Source organism: Fulmarus glacialis, unplaced genomic scaffold (genome assembly GCF_000690835.1).
Source record: "Fulmarus glacialis isolate BGI_N327 unplaced genomic scaffold, ASM69083v1 scaffold35215, whole genome shotgun sequence".
NCBI classification, from domain to species: domain Eukaryota; kingdom Metazoa; phylum Chordata; class Aves; order Procellariiformes; family Procellariidae; genus Fulmarus; species Fulmarus glacialis.
In genome coordinates, this window is record NW_009215553.1 from 1 (window position 1) to 15045 (window position 15045).

The window sequence follows — 15045 nt, forward strand, 5'->3', positions numbered from 1 at the left end:
GGAGGGGAAATGGTGCCAGTCCCTAGACACAAAGTCCTCCCAGAGGGACGGAGGGGAGCAGAAATCAAGACAAGCGCTCTTTCCCCCGCTCTCGGCAGCATAAAAATTGCTAGCGTGCACCGGAGTCTAAAGCTGAGGGACGCCTTTGAACCTGGGGTGTCTGGGTGAATGTCTGTGAGGTGCAAGGGTTCAGCACTGGAAGAGAGGAGATCTGGAGCTCTGCCCTGCACAGTGCAGTTTGCTCCCTCTGCTGTGTTTTTATCAGAGGTGGAAATTATAATCTTTGTTTATTCTTCTCTAGTGAGGACCAGGATGAGCTGCATTACCAGGATACCGACTCGGATGTGCCGGAGCAGCGGGATGGCAGGTGCAAAGTCAAGTGGACGCAAGAAGAGGTGAGTGAGAGCCCGGCACTTGCTGAGAGCAGGTACTTTGGGGTAGGCCTCTGGCATGGCACCTGGGGCTTGGGTGCTTCCACCCCAGTCATCTACCACTGGCCACGACACCACCTCCTGCTGTCTTGCTACTGGAGAAGATGATGTGTCTGTTTTGCTGATGTGATCTGAGTCTTAATGAGACTAGGAGGTTCAGGGGAGTTTGAAGTGTAGGCTGGAGAGCAAGAGCTCCGACCATTTTAGCTTAAGCATGATGCCCTAAGCGAGGCATCTGCAGCCTGCAGCGCTCTTGTGAGCAAGAGGGGTTCCAGAGGATGGCTGAGGCTTCCAGCAAGCTGAATCGCACAGTGGAAATGTCCTCCCTTTTCTGTAGCAAAAGCAGGGAGCATTGAGACTGTTGGGATCATGGCTTAGTCATCCTGGCTGAGAGCCTGAAATTAGTTGGGATATTCTCTTCCCTCCTCCCCGTTCCTCCATCATCTTTGTTCTGTTTGAAAACTACAAGATGACCTGTCTCCCCTGGGGTCTGAACATCAAGTAAGGTGGTCTTTCTGCAGAGATCAAAGCCTCGGGCTCGTGTTGGGCAGGGAATTATTTTATGCTTCTGTTTGCCCAGCCAGAGTACATAGGCAAGGACACCTATAGCAGGCGCTTTGTGAGCTGTAAGAGTTGGCAAACCTGGGCTGTAGCTGGGTTCATGAATGAAGTGCTGTAGAGCCCAGCAGCACTGAAAGACAGTAGACCACCGGGCTAGCGGTGATACGCTTAAACCAGTCAGCTTTCTTGGCCAGGCAAAAGCAGCGGCTGAGCTGGGAGATGGACTGTCTGGTCACGGGTGTACTGAGGCTGGATAAGCAGGTAGCCTTGGCCCCAGTGTTTGAACAGAGCTGAGCTCTTGTTTTGTACTCACTGTATAAGCTTGCCCTAGTACAGAGCCCAGAACCAAACGGTCTGTTCCAGTTGGGCTCCACATACTGGAGTGCTGCTAAAGGATGGTGTGAGCTATCTTCCTCCCCTGAATGCAGAATGCCAAAAAATCCTTCTTGACAGTTCAAAATATCTAGTTCTCTTGATGCCGTCAGCCCAGGTGTGCCTGTGTTGCCTCAGTGTATGTGAAAGTGGATGTCTTTGTTCTTTGCAGGATGAGCAGCTGAAGATGTTAGTAAGACATTACGGGCAGAATGACTGGAAGTTCCTGGCCAGTCACTTTCCTGTAAGTGACCTCTTGCCCAGTTGGGAATCGTAGTGTTTGCATGTTGCTTCTTGTGCTCATTGTGCTGGTTCTCTGTGTCTGTGCAGCACCTTGCACAGTGGGACTCTGTTCTGTGACTGCACCTCCAGGCTGTGAAACGGTGCTCCTTCAGGGCAGGGAGACATCCTTCTTGTATAGAGGACTTTTAAGGGCGAGTCTGTTGCAGCTGGGGTGAGAAATTGAGGTTCCTGTCTCTGTGCCCAGTGCCCTAGTTGTAGTATGTATTGTCCATGTGCTTCTGCAGGTTTTCCATGGGACAGCTTGTGTGTGGGGCGACTGCTGTGCTTATAGGGGCTTTTGGAGCCCCTGATCTAATGCCTGGCTACTCTCATTCCTTTTCCCAGAACCGCAGCGATCAGCAGTGTCAGTACCGGTGGCTGAGAGTGTTGAATCCAGACTTGGTTAAGGGCCCTTGGACCAAAGAGGAGGACCAAAAGGTAAGTCAGGGCCGAGAGGATCTGAGTGTTGGACTGTGACTGTCTGCGGAGAGGATGGAGGTGTCAGACCCTCGGGTCTTTTTGTAAACTGTATGTAATTCTTTCCAATGGTGGATATCTGCGAGAGCAGCACTCCGACCTGTTCTGAGCAGCCTAATGCAGCTGTGGTCATGATGAGCAGAAGCAGGTCTAGGCCTCTGTAGCTGAACACCTTCTCTCTTTCACACAGTACTGCTACAGTAGGGCGCCAAGGGAGAGAGCAGAAAAGGGAATTAATTCATCTGCCTGCTGGCAGGTCTCCACCTGACCTGGCCATGTTGGACCCAAGAGAAAATAAAAAGTGGATGTCTGAGGTTGGCTAGGTGGATCGTGACTTCTGCAAACCTGTTTCTCTGCTGATTCCAGAGTGAGCTGAGAGGGGCCAGCTTAGATAGTCTCATCATCTTGATGTACTTACGAAAAGTTGGAATGAATTCCAACTTTACCAAGATTTTCTGCTGCAAAATTTCCTAGTTTGTCAGATTCTCTGTAATGTTTCTGCTCCCCCATTTCTTTCCCTTTTGATCCCATTACAGGCTGTTGTGGTCCCTTTTGCCTTCCATCTGTGTGTTATGTCAAGCACATCCTAAGGAAGCTTCTCATGATGTCCTTCTGCCTTCCTACAGCAGAGCAGTTGCTGCCTGCTTTCCCCTTCCCTTTGCATGTCCTGACTCTGCCAGCCTACCCTGCCAGTCCTGATGCCCACTGCCGTCCTGGTCAGGCTGGGCTCCAGCTTTCTCCTCCTGACACTGCACATTGCGCTTTGCCCTACAAGCACTCCAGCTCCTTGGCCTGTGTCTCAGTTTGATGTCTTTGGTCCATTTGTCTGCGCTTGATAGTCAGGAGTCTGCAGTAGGGACATTTGTTACGGGCCAAGAGCACTGTGAGCATCACCTGGCTACCTGCATCTTTCAGCTGAGCGCAGCTGGCCAGGGTGGAAATGCTCTTTGAGAACCCTTCAGCCTACTCTCTCAGATTTTGGTGGGCTGAACACTGCAGGCAGTACATTGTTTCATCCTGACTGTGCCGTGGACATATCGCAGGGGCTTAGAACAGATTCCCTGCCCAGAAGCATTTGCGTTGAGCCTCAGGCAGAAGTGACAAAGCCCTGGGTGAAGGGGAAGTGGCAAAGTGGATGGCTCTTAAGTGAATATTGTTCGTTTTTGCTTTGGAGTTTTCACTGTGTGTCCTGGTGCTAGTGGGGCATGAAGCTGCAGGCCCTGGCATGTCCTGGATGTAGCACCTTCTGTTAAAGGGAGGCTGTGCCCCTCTGTCCCAGCAGACAGACTAGTGCAGAGCTTATGGGGACCGCTGTCATGCGGCCAGGTCCTCGGTAGGAGGGAGGGCAGAGGAGCCTTGGAGCAGGTGGGACTTGGCCCTTGCTCAGAAACAGGCATGTGTTTCTAAATCTGGGCCCCTCTGCCCTTGGAGCACCTGCCAGTCTCCATCCTGTCTTCTGTGAGCAGTTGTCTGCATTCACAGGTGCCATGTGGCAAAATGTCTGCATGGAAACAGCCTCTTTCAGAAATTCAGCTGAATCGTTGCTCTCACAAGTGTTGGTACACCTGATTCAGTGCTGGATCTGTCCAGCTTTTTTTCCTAAGGAGCCTTTCTCTGTCTACCTGGTCCCAAGAGAGATGAAGAGCAAAGCCTGAAGATGACTGTATTGACCTTCCCCTCCTTTATTCCATTTCCTTATTTCCCTCCCTTCCTCTTCAAAGGTAATTGAACTGGTTAAAAAATACGGCACCAAACAATGGACCCTGATAGCCAAGCACCTGAAAGGGCGTTTAGGGAAGCAGTGCCGGGAACGCTGGCATAACCACCTGAACCCTGAGGTGAAGAAGTCCTCATGGACAGAGGAGGAGGATCGCATCATTTTTGAGGCCCACAAGGTCCTGGGGAATCGTTGGGCGGAGATTGCCAAGCTGCTGCCTGGGAGGTAGGACCTCTTTGCTCATTGTTGCTTTCATAGCTGGATGGCCGGTGGAGATCCATGTGTTGGGCTCACAGGATAGGGCTGGAGAGCATGTAGGAGCTGTTAGCTGTGCTTTAAAGCTGCTGTAAATGGTGATTTCTGTTTCCTTCTGCTTTCTCTGCAGGACCGACAATGCTGTGAAGAATCACTGGAATTCCACCATCAAGCGGAAGGTGGACACGGGAGGCTTCCTCAATGAAACCAAGGAGTCCAAGTCACTGTACTTGCTCGTGGAGGTGGATGACAAGGAGAGCCAAAGCCGAAGGAGAGCTGGGAGCCAGGTACTGCAGCAGCACGTTTGTAGCAGGGTCAGTGCCCTGCTCTGCTAATGCGTATCAGAGCTGTTCATCCACCCTTCTGCTGCCTCTCATGCTGCCTTTGCCACAGCCTGGTGTCTACATAGACAGTCTGTGCCTTCCCCCAGCCTTCTCCAAGAGACTGACTCTTGGGAGATCTCTCCCTCCAGGAGCTAGAGGTGTAACGTGAGCCCGAGTGTGTTATCCAGGTGGAGGACAGCAGTCTGCTAGTGCTGTTATCTTGCCAATCCCAGCATCAGGTCTGTCTTGGAGATAGAAGATTTTTTTTTTTTGGCTCCATTGTGCTGTTGCTGGTGGGAGAAGGAGGCTGCTCCAGACAGTGTAGGGAGCGTGGTGAAGAGGTATTGCCTTCCTTTCCTCTAAAAAAGGAAGCAGGGGAAGTACACCCAATTATTTTTTTCATGAAGAAAGCATGTAGTTTTCAAAGGCAGGCTCTTGTAAAGTAGGAAATGCAGAATTAGTGCTACCTGCTCAGCCTTCATTCAACTTTCTCCTGTGATACTGTTAAGTGAAATCTTCAATTAAACAGTTCTGTGCTCATTATGTTGCATGGACTCCTGCTCAGGTGGTGTATGGGACAGAGCAGTGAGGGAGAACAGGGATGTGAAACAAACTGAATAGCAGGTAGGAGAGCAGGCAGAGCTGAATGTGTCCGGGGACCCTTGCTCTTTGTCCCCAGGACTTGACGTTGTTCCCTTGGTTTCTGCTAACGGCTGGACTTTCTTTGTTGTTTGTGCAAAGACCGTCCTGCAGAACTGGCCAGTCGATATCTCTGAAATAAAGGAAGAGGATGTCAGTGACGAGGAAGTGACGGGTGTGCAGGAGTTACCCTCGGAGCTACCAGCTGCTGAACTGGCAGAGCATAACGCTGAGGGGACCCCAGATGATGCGGTGCCTGAGGATGCCTCTTCATTTGTCACATCACCGTACAAATGGGTCGTTGAAGCTGCCAACTATTTGTACCCAACATCTGTGCCAGCCTTCAATGAAGCTCTGGACATGATTGAATCTGTAAGTAACAGACCCTTGCTCCTCCAGCTAATGTAGGGAGACTGATCCTCACCCTTTTCCCGTGAGTGAACTTAGTGGGTCCCCTTGCTCATCACCATGGGCATCCTGAGAAGATCTGGGTCTGTCACTGGCTTGTGGCTTCCCACGGTCTCTTCTCCAGGGCTGGATTAGGCCTTTCTAGCTCTGCCAGTATTGCTCTGGGCTTGCGAATTCCCCTAGGTGGGTGTTTTTGTGCATGGGCTCTGCTGGTGTGGGAGGCTGTAGATGCTGGCAAACCTGATCTCAAGCCCTCCTTTATCAGCCAGAGTGTCTCCAGCTCTCCCTTTTGTAGAAGTTCAGGCCCGTGCTTATGGGCTTTCCTTTCCCTCCTACTATGGGATGGGATAGGACAGGACAGAATGGGAATAGGCCAGGCCCACTTGTACTATGCAGGACAGACCCCGTCACACTGGGATGACCCCCCACTTGCTTTCAGTGGGGGTAGCTTCACTGAAACTAGTCATTTTGGGCCCGTCAGGCAGCACTGAGGTCCCCAGGGTGATGCCAGGGCAGGAAGGCTGGCTAGAAACAACAGAGCACTTTGCTGCCATCAGAGGGAAATGTCTGCAGCTCCCAGCCTGCCTGAGGAGCTTATGAGCTGATTATCCGTGAAGGATCCACTTTGCATGTGTATAGAAGGACAGAGAGTCTGTGCCCAAGGCTTAACGGCCCATCTGTGGGTCCTTAGGGGCCTGCTTGTATGGTACTTCGGGTATTGGTGGGGTTGAGCTGTGAAGCAGCTGATCTCTGAACTGGTCTGGTTATTTTTAATCTGCTTCCAGCAGTGTAGGTTACAGCAGAGCCTTGTGTGCAGCCGTATTGGTGTGCCCAAGACTGATTTGGTGCGGGGTGACAGTTGCTTCATTCAGGCCCTGTCCCCAGACCTATCCCCAGCTGCTTGTTTTGTCCCCTCTGTGTGGGGATGCAGCTGTTTGTGCAGCTGTGCTGTGAACTGAACTGGGAAACCAACCTTGCGTAAATAGAAAAATCTGCCCTACGCAGGAGCAGCAGCTTTCAGCTGGGTCAGTTCCCTGGTCTGGTTCTCAGCTGTGCAGGCAGCAGAGGGGAGGAGGGCTTGAGCTCTCCTCTAACCAGGCTCCTTGCAAAAACTGGTGCGATCTCACACACGCACTTACTTCACCTCCCAGTTCATCTCTGCATCTGCACCAGTTGGCTGCTCAGCTTTCCCTCCTGGGCTGCTTCTGATGGTTTCCTGTGTGTGCAGGACCCAGACGGGTGGTGTGATCTGACCCAGTTTGACCTGCCTGAGGAACCCTCCGCCGGCAGCAGCAGTAGCAGCAACAGCCCGGTGAGGCAAACCCCCAGCAAGCCAACACCGTCCCTGCCCAATGTGACCGAGTACCGCCTGGACGGCCACACCATCTCTGACCTGAGCAAGAGCAGCAAGGGGGAGCTCATCCCCATCTCTCCGCACGCAGAGGTGAGCTTTGGCACGCCGCCCTCTGTGCTGAAGAGGCAGAAGAAGAGGAAGATCTCCCTCTCCCCCGTCACGGAGAATGCCACCAGCACCAGCCTTTCCTTCCTTGACTCCTGCAACAGCATGACGCCCAAGAGCACCCCTGTCAAGACACTGCCCTTCTCTCCATCTCAGGTACAGAGCAATGGCAGAGTCCAGTCTGTGCTCCTCTCCTTGGGCTTGGTCATGAGCTAATAAACATGTTAGTGCTCTTATCTACTTGCCTTGATGCCATGTATTCCCATCAGCTCTGCCAGCTTTGTGTTTCTCCTCCCTTGAACGAGGCAGTGACAGTGCACAAGGTGTGTGTCTTTGCTAAAACAAGGCGCAGAGCTAGATTCTGCTAGTGCTTGTCTTCAGTGCTGCCCTTCCTGTGGGAGCAGCAGCCTGTGTCTGCCTCTGGGAGTGCTTGCAGCGTCGGCAAAGCCCAGCTGTCCTGTGTGATGGGCAGACCATGTGCCCGCTATGAGGAAGGAGCACCACTGTGCAGATTTACATGCCTGCCCGCTCCTGGACTGATGAAGAGCACAGTGGTTCTGTCCCCACGGCATTGCTGCCCCAGCTGTGGGTAGCAGCGTGGCAACAGTGAGAAGTTGATTTCCCTGTTCGTTTCCAGTTAAGTCATGCAGGCAGGCTTGGTAGCACATGCCTTGTGCGGATCTCTGAGTTGTTGTGCTTAGGAAAATGCTCCTGGGCTTGTCGTCTTCGCAAAGGGGACTCAGGAGCTTTCAGCCTTTGTCATGACTCCTACAGTGTCCACACACGTGTGCACACATGGTTTCTAACATACATCATCTTGGAGCACTGTGGTGTTCAAACCCACTGGTGTCTCATATATTGATGGAGTGGTGGAGTTCTGTCTATAAAACAGAATAAAGGCTGCTGTGTTCTCCAGCACAGTTCCCACAGCGGCTCTGTTCAGACCCTGTCTACCCATGCCTTCCAGGCTTTTATTTTGCTGTTTCTGCAGCCCTGGGTGACACAGGTTCAGGTGACAGTGTGACCTCAGGTTCAGATGGACCTTGAATGCAAGGTCAGCAAGAACTGGGAAGTCAGAGTGGGACCTGAAATGTGCAGTTCTGCAGAGCGTGAAAGGCTGGAAGGCCTGGCGTGAATGTGAGAAGGCAAACAGCATGTCCTGCCTCTCAGGCTAAGCTTCAACCATCAGTGAATGTAACACACACAGCTCTTCTCTGCTGATAGGTTCTTGGGTACAAATCTCATTCCTTATAGGAGTAAAGTTGTCACTTATTAGCTGTTGTGAAGTAAAATCCTAGCAGAGATGAGATGATTTGTGGTTTTCTCACAGTTTAGGCTGAAGACAGCTCAATGCAAAATCTGCTGTCTTGTATGTTGTTGCATTACCTGGGCTTCCCTCACGTTTGCTGACCTGAGGTCGGAACAGACCTTTGGTGGGCTGGCATTACCCCTCCACCATTTTGCTTGGTCTTATCTGGACCAGTGCAAGGAGACACTTCTCTCCCACCCTGTAGCTCCTTGTAGTCATATCGACTCATCCCTTATGGGAAGTGAATAATCTTTATGGGTGTGAGGCACCTTCTGGCAACTTTCACGTGTGTGTCCACATACAGGACAGTATGAGTCTGTAAGAGTCATCCTGCTTGATACTGGGACAGATCCCTCTTGTGCCACTCACTATGGGAGGATTGTCCCTACTTCAGGTTTTCTCCCGTATTTAGGAAAAAGTAGTGACTTGTGATACTATGCTGGGATGCTTGTGGCTGAGTGTCTTCTCTTTCTTTCTTTCCTGTGCTGTGCAGTTCTTAAACTTTTGGACCAAACAGGATACACTAGAACTGGAGAACCCATCTCTGACCTCCACGCCTGTGTGCAGTCAGAAGGTGATTGTCACCACCCCTCTGCACAGGGACAAGACCCCTCTGCTCCAGAAGAACTCAGCGTAAGTCCTTTCCTCCTCCCCCATCCCCACCTGAGCAGTGTCCTTTTCCACACAGGAGTCTGGTCCAATTCAAACATACCTCCCCCGGTACTTGTACTGGCACTACTGAGAGAGGGGCGAGGCAGGCTGGGGATTTCCTTAAACCAGTGTTTTCTCCCCCAAAGACAGCTCCTCTCTGAGCTGCAGGGAACAAGTGTCCCATGTGATTGGGGCTGCAGCCAAGTGACCACCGTTGTGCTCAGCTGCTGGGTGGGCTGTTGCCTTCTGTGCGTGTCTTTGTGAAACGTTGCTGTGCTGTGAGCCCTGTGCCAGCAGGGAAGGGATTTGATTTTCTCAGCAAGAGCTGTTCAGATCCATCCCTTTAGCTTTGCACCCTCTGCTTTGCCTGTCCTGAGGGGCAGTCCAGGGAGATGATTACCCAAGGCGCTGTACCAGGCAGGTGAGAAGGGGTGGTCTGTACAGAGGGTGTTTTCCTGGCAGACCTGTCGCTGCACTGAAGCAGCACAGTGTTTGGGGGTGCTGGCTGTGCTAGCAAAACTGCTCTATTGTTGGCATGCTCCAGAGCAGCTCCCCCGTCCAGGCGGTGTGAGCTGGCTTGGCTGCTCTAAGTGTATTTGCACCCAGGACTTCTGCTGGTCCAGCTGTGACTGTCGCAAAGCCCAGGCTGGGCCTGAGCCAGCAGAAGCGTTGCAGAGTAGGGCTGGCCTGCAGAGCTGCATGTCACCTGTGTCGGAGGTGCTGTACCACTTTCTGACCAGGGTGCTTGGCAGCTGGCAGGGTGGAGCAGCATAGCTGGCATGTCTGAAAGATGTTTTCCCTGCTAAAGGCTCCTCTGCGCCTGTTTGCCCTGCTCGCGCCCCAGGAGCAGTCCAGCCAGGCTGGTGGCTTCTGCTGCCACCACGTGAGACTCTGCAAGTGGCTCATGTGATGAGAGGGCTCAGAAGGACGGGGGTTACTTTGCGTGGGTTACAGCACGTCTGATTCTTCGTCTTTCCCGCTCTCTGCTGCTAGGTTTGTCACACCAGATCAGAAGTATGTGGTGGACAACACTCCTCACACTCCCACACCTTTCAAAAATGCCCTGGAGAAATATGGACCAATTAGGCCTCTGGTAAGTATTGGGCAGGTCTGCCGCTTGCTGATGGTGAAACATAATGAATACAAACGGGACGTGGGGTAGGTTGCAGTGAGCGAGCTGTAATCTGTGCCATAACAAGGTACAGTTTGGTAGTGCCAGGCTGAGATGGGAGGGATGAAGGGGACCTTGTCATTGTGAACATGTCATGGTAAGCAGCCAGAGGACCAGCTAAAAATGCCAAAAACTGCCCTTGAATCAGGCTGCAGTACTTGGCTACTGATGGCCTTGAGGAGAAGCAAGGGAGCAATCTACCTAGGCACCGCTGACGCACTGGGTCTCTTAATGTGGGTGTTGCTGGGATGGCAGTTTCCAGTATCCCAGGCCTTCTGTCTGGTTCTCAGTGGCACATTTGGGGTTCAGCTGTTAAGAGTCTCTCATGTCTGGCAATCCTGTAAACCTGTCAGGCTAGCAGAAATCTTGTCAATATCTTTTCCAGCTGGGAAGTAAATAAGTTGTCTTTGTGTTTGTCGTCCCACTATGGGCTCCCCTGACCCCATTATCCCTTGAGGGAAGTACTCGTGAGTCTACCCAGCATACAGATTTTTGATTGTCTTGTGCTCTCTCTCCACCTCTTCAACACCAGCCCCAGACTCCTCACCTGGAAGAAGACTTGAAAGAGGTTCTCCGAAGTGAAGCTGGCATTGAACTTATCATAGAGGACGATGTGAAGCCTGAGAAACAGAAGAGGAAACAAGGGGTGAGCTGATTTTGCATCCAATACCTGCTGCTGAGCTGCCCTGTGCTATTGAGGGATGTTTTGGACAGTTTTGTTCATCCTACTGTTGATGCCAGAAAGTTTTTGGCCTGTGGCTGCTGCCTTTTAATCAGCAAGAGGTTAAGGCCTGCTTAAAATACAGCCAGCTGTGTCCTGGTTTATGCTGAACTCAGGGCAGGTTAGAAGATGCTGTGTCCCTAACCTACAGGAGAGACCCATGGCATGCTTGGAGCATCTGTGGCAAGCTGGGCTCCCAGCAGGCTGTGGACTGGTATGCAAAGTCTCTTGGCTCAGTTGCCCTGATGGCTTTCCTTTCCTACTGAAAGGAGCTTCCTCTTTTATATCAGTGGCTCTTGGTGCCAGGAGGAGAGCACTGGAAGCTGTTGTGCCCTGTGGTGGGGAAGGCTGCTGCACGTCTTCTTCCTGGGGTGCTGGTGCAATGCAGACCTGGGGTGACATGGGCTTGGTGTGCACCCTGGGCCCTTAGGATGGAAGTTCACCGGGTTGATTCATGCTGACACTTGTTTTTCTATGTCCCCCAGTTGCGCAGGAGTCCCATTAAGAAGGTCCGGAAGTCTCTGGCCCTGGATATTGTGGATGAAGATATGACGCAAAATATGCCTGCGCTCCCTAAGACTGTCTGTTTCAAAAGAGCCCAGGTGAGGGCTACTGTCCTCAGAGCAAGGGTAGAGCTGGCTTCTGCTCCAGAGAAACCCTGTGCAAAGCAGTGGTGGGAGCTTTGCCACCTGCAGCTGCCTTTGAACAGTACATGTGAATGTGGGTGAAGGGCTGGATTTGTTAGCTAGCCTTTTGGCCAGGCCAAGTATCAGCACTGTTAGGGCAAATGAACTTGTTTCCTTATACTTTTCTTTTTTTCCCCTTTGCAGCCTGTGAATTTCTTGTCGAGGTCCCTGAACCTTTCCTCCTCGAGCAGAAAGAACGACAGTGGTTTGCTCAACAGAGCCTTCGTGCAAGTGCAGCCAGAGAAAATGTCCTACAGGAAAATGCCAAGCCATTTCAGACCACCAGCACCGGTAAGCCCTGCAGCCCCTGTTCTCCCAGTCAGGAGGCTAGCTGGTGTTAGTGCAGCCCTTGTCCCTCCTCAGGAGGAGGAGCAAGGGGACGAAGCTCTGCGCACTCCTGCATAGGCATCGCTATGCTGTCAGGGCTGTCTTTGCACCCAGGTTTGGAGATGCTGAGCCAGCCAAAAAGGTATTTCCCATCTCTGTGATTTTTAGAGTGTTTCTAGGTTGTGATGAAGGCTGTGTGCCATAGGCAGCGTAAGCTGGCTTTATCCTGCTGTTTACCTGAACCCGTGGCGGTGCAGAGCTCCAGCTGACGGTGGACCACCTTGGCAGCTCATGCTGAGGTTGGTGGTGTTACAGCTACCCTGTTCCTCAGGGTAGATGTGGAGCACATCTGAGCTGTGCTGGAGTCACAGTAGACTACAAATGCACTCTGGGGCATAAATGGTCTCTTGTGCTCTCCTTAAAATCTTCACCATTTGGTATGTTTGCAGGCAGAGTGCACTAGTAGAGGGGTATCCCTGCTTTGTTAGGTAGCGTGGCTTAGAGAAGGGGATTTGTACCATGATTTTGCAGATATTTGCTTGGACCAAGTCATGGGAGCGCTGTGGTAGCTTGAATGAGGATGGATATACATGCTGTCCTTGGTGGGGGGTGAAACTACAACTGGGGGCTAGTGCTGGGGGTGTTTTCAGATCCCAGGAAGAGTCCAGGTACAGTGTTGTCTTCACTAAGCAGCCTTGGCTCAGTCTTCACTAAATGCTGCAGCAAGGGGGGTTGCAGCTGTCCCTGGATTAGAGCTGTCTGTTGTGAAAGCTCTTTCTCCTGACAAATAAGTACTCTTCAGCCAGAGTAATTCCTTCCCCTTCTCAAAATAAACCCTACTTAAACACTTCCATTCCTCCTCCTGTCCTAGGCGGGGCCATATTGCTCTGAGAGCTAATAGATCCATATAAATAAAGCTTTGGGAGTGACTTGATGGTGACAGTAAGGCAGCTTGCATGGTGACAGAGTACAGGGGTGCAGTGAAATCCCATTGCCCAAAGACAGCAGAGCTGTCTGCGGTGTTGCTGGGCTGTCGGGATTTATTGTGCCGGGCTGGTGTTGCTAGCAGTGGCAGTTATTTATGAAGGCAGCTCACCTAGCTGTGGGCTGAACCTAAATCAGCCCCAAAGCCATGCTCTGGCTGCATGAGGCATTGTTACTGTAAAAAAACGCTGAAGCTCGACCTCTGGTTCTTTGCAGTGCATGTAAATGGGTATTTCCAGTTCAGGGTGTTGTGTATCTCTTGGCTGCATTTATCAGAGGATATGCAGGGGTTTTCCTGGAATGCAAAAACACCTCATGGGTGCCCTTTCTGCACGCAGTGACTGAAGCACATCTGATTTTTGGCTCTTCCTGTGTGCTGCAGGGCCCTGCTGAAACTACAGGCACCAAACTGCTGTTAAGGATGGTCTTTGACCAATCTAGACCTGGGGCTATGCAGCTCCTGTAGGAATTGAACTGGCTGGGAATAAACCCCAAAGCTGTTCTTGAATTCTTTCCATCCTTCTGGACTTTCTTCAGCACAAGGAGCCTTAGTGGGTTTGTGCTTTGGGGTTTTTGTCTCAAGTCAAGTAAGGAAAGCCCTGAAGGAGTACATGAATAATTCTGAAATGGAGCACTCACCTGGGAAACTGCTGAATGTAACTTCCCTTTGCTAGAAACGACCATCTTGGCTGTGATGAGTAACTGGTGGTGTGCAAGTTCCTCCTGGTTGCAAGATGGGTGCTCGTAAGTGGGAGGTTTTATTTCCCTTGGGTAGCAGGTAGCTGTTAGTTTATTTATTTTTGCAGTGTTTTAAAACAGGATGTCAACATTGTGTTTGTCCTGTCCCATAATTGTGTTGTATGCATGCTTTCTTTTCCCTCTGTAGATGACCAGGGCTTGGAAAGCGGTGGCCTGTGGTGGAACCCAAGACCAACTCTTCATGCAGGAGAAAGCTCGACAGTTTTTGGGCATGTTGAAACAGTCTCACACATCAAGGACCTTAATCTTATCATGAAGGATTGTTCTGCTTTTTTAATTTTATTTTTTAAAATTTTTTTATAAGTGGAGGGGAGGGGGAACCACAGGAAAAAATATCCTCTGCCCAGCCAGTGTGTGTAGGGGTGGTTTTTTTCCTTCTGTTCCCAGGTAGATCTATATTGTAATAAATTGGGCTAACTGCTGGCTAATGTGTGGAATGCAAGTTTTGGGATCATTATGGAAAGGCAAACAAGGGAGGGTGGAGAGCTAACAGCAAGACCTCTCTCTGCAAGACCTGGGTTCCGCAAAAGTAGAAGCATGCAGCTGTGTTCCACCTTGGAGCAGCGTGTGTGGCAGGCGGTGGAGACCAGCCTCGCAGCCTGGATTTCATGCTGGCTGCTCTGGTACCTTGAGAATGGCTTTTGCAAAGGTTCCTGCAAGTCTTGCATCTCCCCTTCCTTTTTTTTTGGGGGAATGGAGTGGTCTCCCCTCACTCTAGGAGCAGGGAGAGTGTTGCACACTCGTGGGAGAAGTGCTTTGGGGTGGCCCGTGTTTGGAACCGGCCCCTTGCTCCCTGCGGGGCTGCTCTGTACTGCCGCGCTGCAGAAGGGGAGCGGCGGGCACCTCTCCCCGGGGCTGCGCTCCCTCTTCAAATAAACGATGGTGCTAACATCACCCTGTTGCTCGGACTCTGACTCTGCCCGGGGCCTCATAACGCTCGGAGGGAGGCAGCGCTGTGCCGGGAGGCAGCAAAGCACCGGCTTTCACATGGGATCTTTTCTTTGTGGCAAATTGCTGAATTCACGTTAGCCTCTGAATTCACGTGTGGCTAGGGATGTTTCCCCCCCTCACTCTCAGTAGTTTAATGGGCTGTTTAGGAATGGCTTTAGTTACTCCATGGGAAGGTTCTGGAGTGTGTTCGAGCTTAGTGTGGCCAGGGTCTCTGCAAAGCTGCAGGAGTGGGTGGAGGCTGCAGAGAGCTGTGGGCAGGAGAACAGCACCAGGAGTGTGTGAGCCTCTTGTGTCCTCCTTCCTTTGGAGGCCAAAGCTGTGTCCACGTTGCTGTTTCAGTGCAGTAACAGTAATACGGTGTGCCGTTTCGATGTAGCCAAGGTTGGAATGCAGTGATAGTAGCAGTATACTAACTGTTTGTGATTGGAAAGCTGCTGGAAATACTGAAGAGCAGCTCACCAGTTAGACCAGCACATGAACAGCTCTTCGGGTGAGCCCCATTCAGGGCTGTGGTGCAATTTGCCATCCTCTGTGAGCCACCGAAGCCATTGTGGCAGATCTG

The 15045-nt window shown here is 51.6% G+C and overlaps 1 protein-coding gene across 1 annotated transcript; it reads left to right on the top strand.

Annotated features, from left to right (window-relative positions):
- Positions 1 to 301: 301 nt before the first annotated feature.
- MYBL2 (v-myb avian myeloblastosis viral oncogene homolog-like 2) lies at positions 302 to 13960 on the top strand (the record flags this gene model as incomplete). Its single annotated transcript, XM_009578984.1, has 13 exons — positions 302 to 395; positions 1537 to 1608; positions 1992 to 2084; positions 3845 to 4065; positions 4226 to 4382; positions 5160 to 5429; positions 6694 to 7080; positions 8727 to 8866; positions 9878 to 9977; positions 10588 to 10701; positions 11262 to 11378; positions 11607 to 11753; positions 13660 to 13960. Coding segments are annotated over 13 exons (2041 nt in total), but the record flags the coding sequence as incomplete, so codon positions are not given.
- Between the last annotated feature and the right edge of the window lie 1085 nt (positions 13961 to 15045).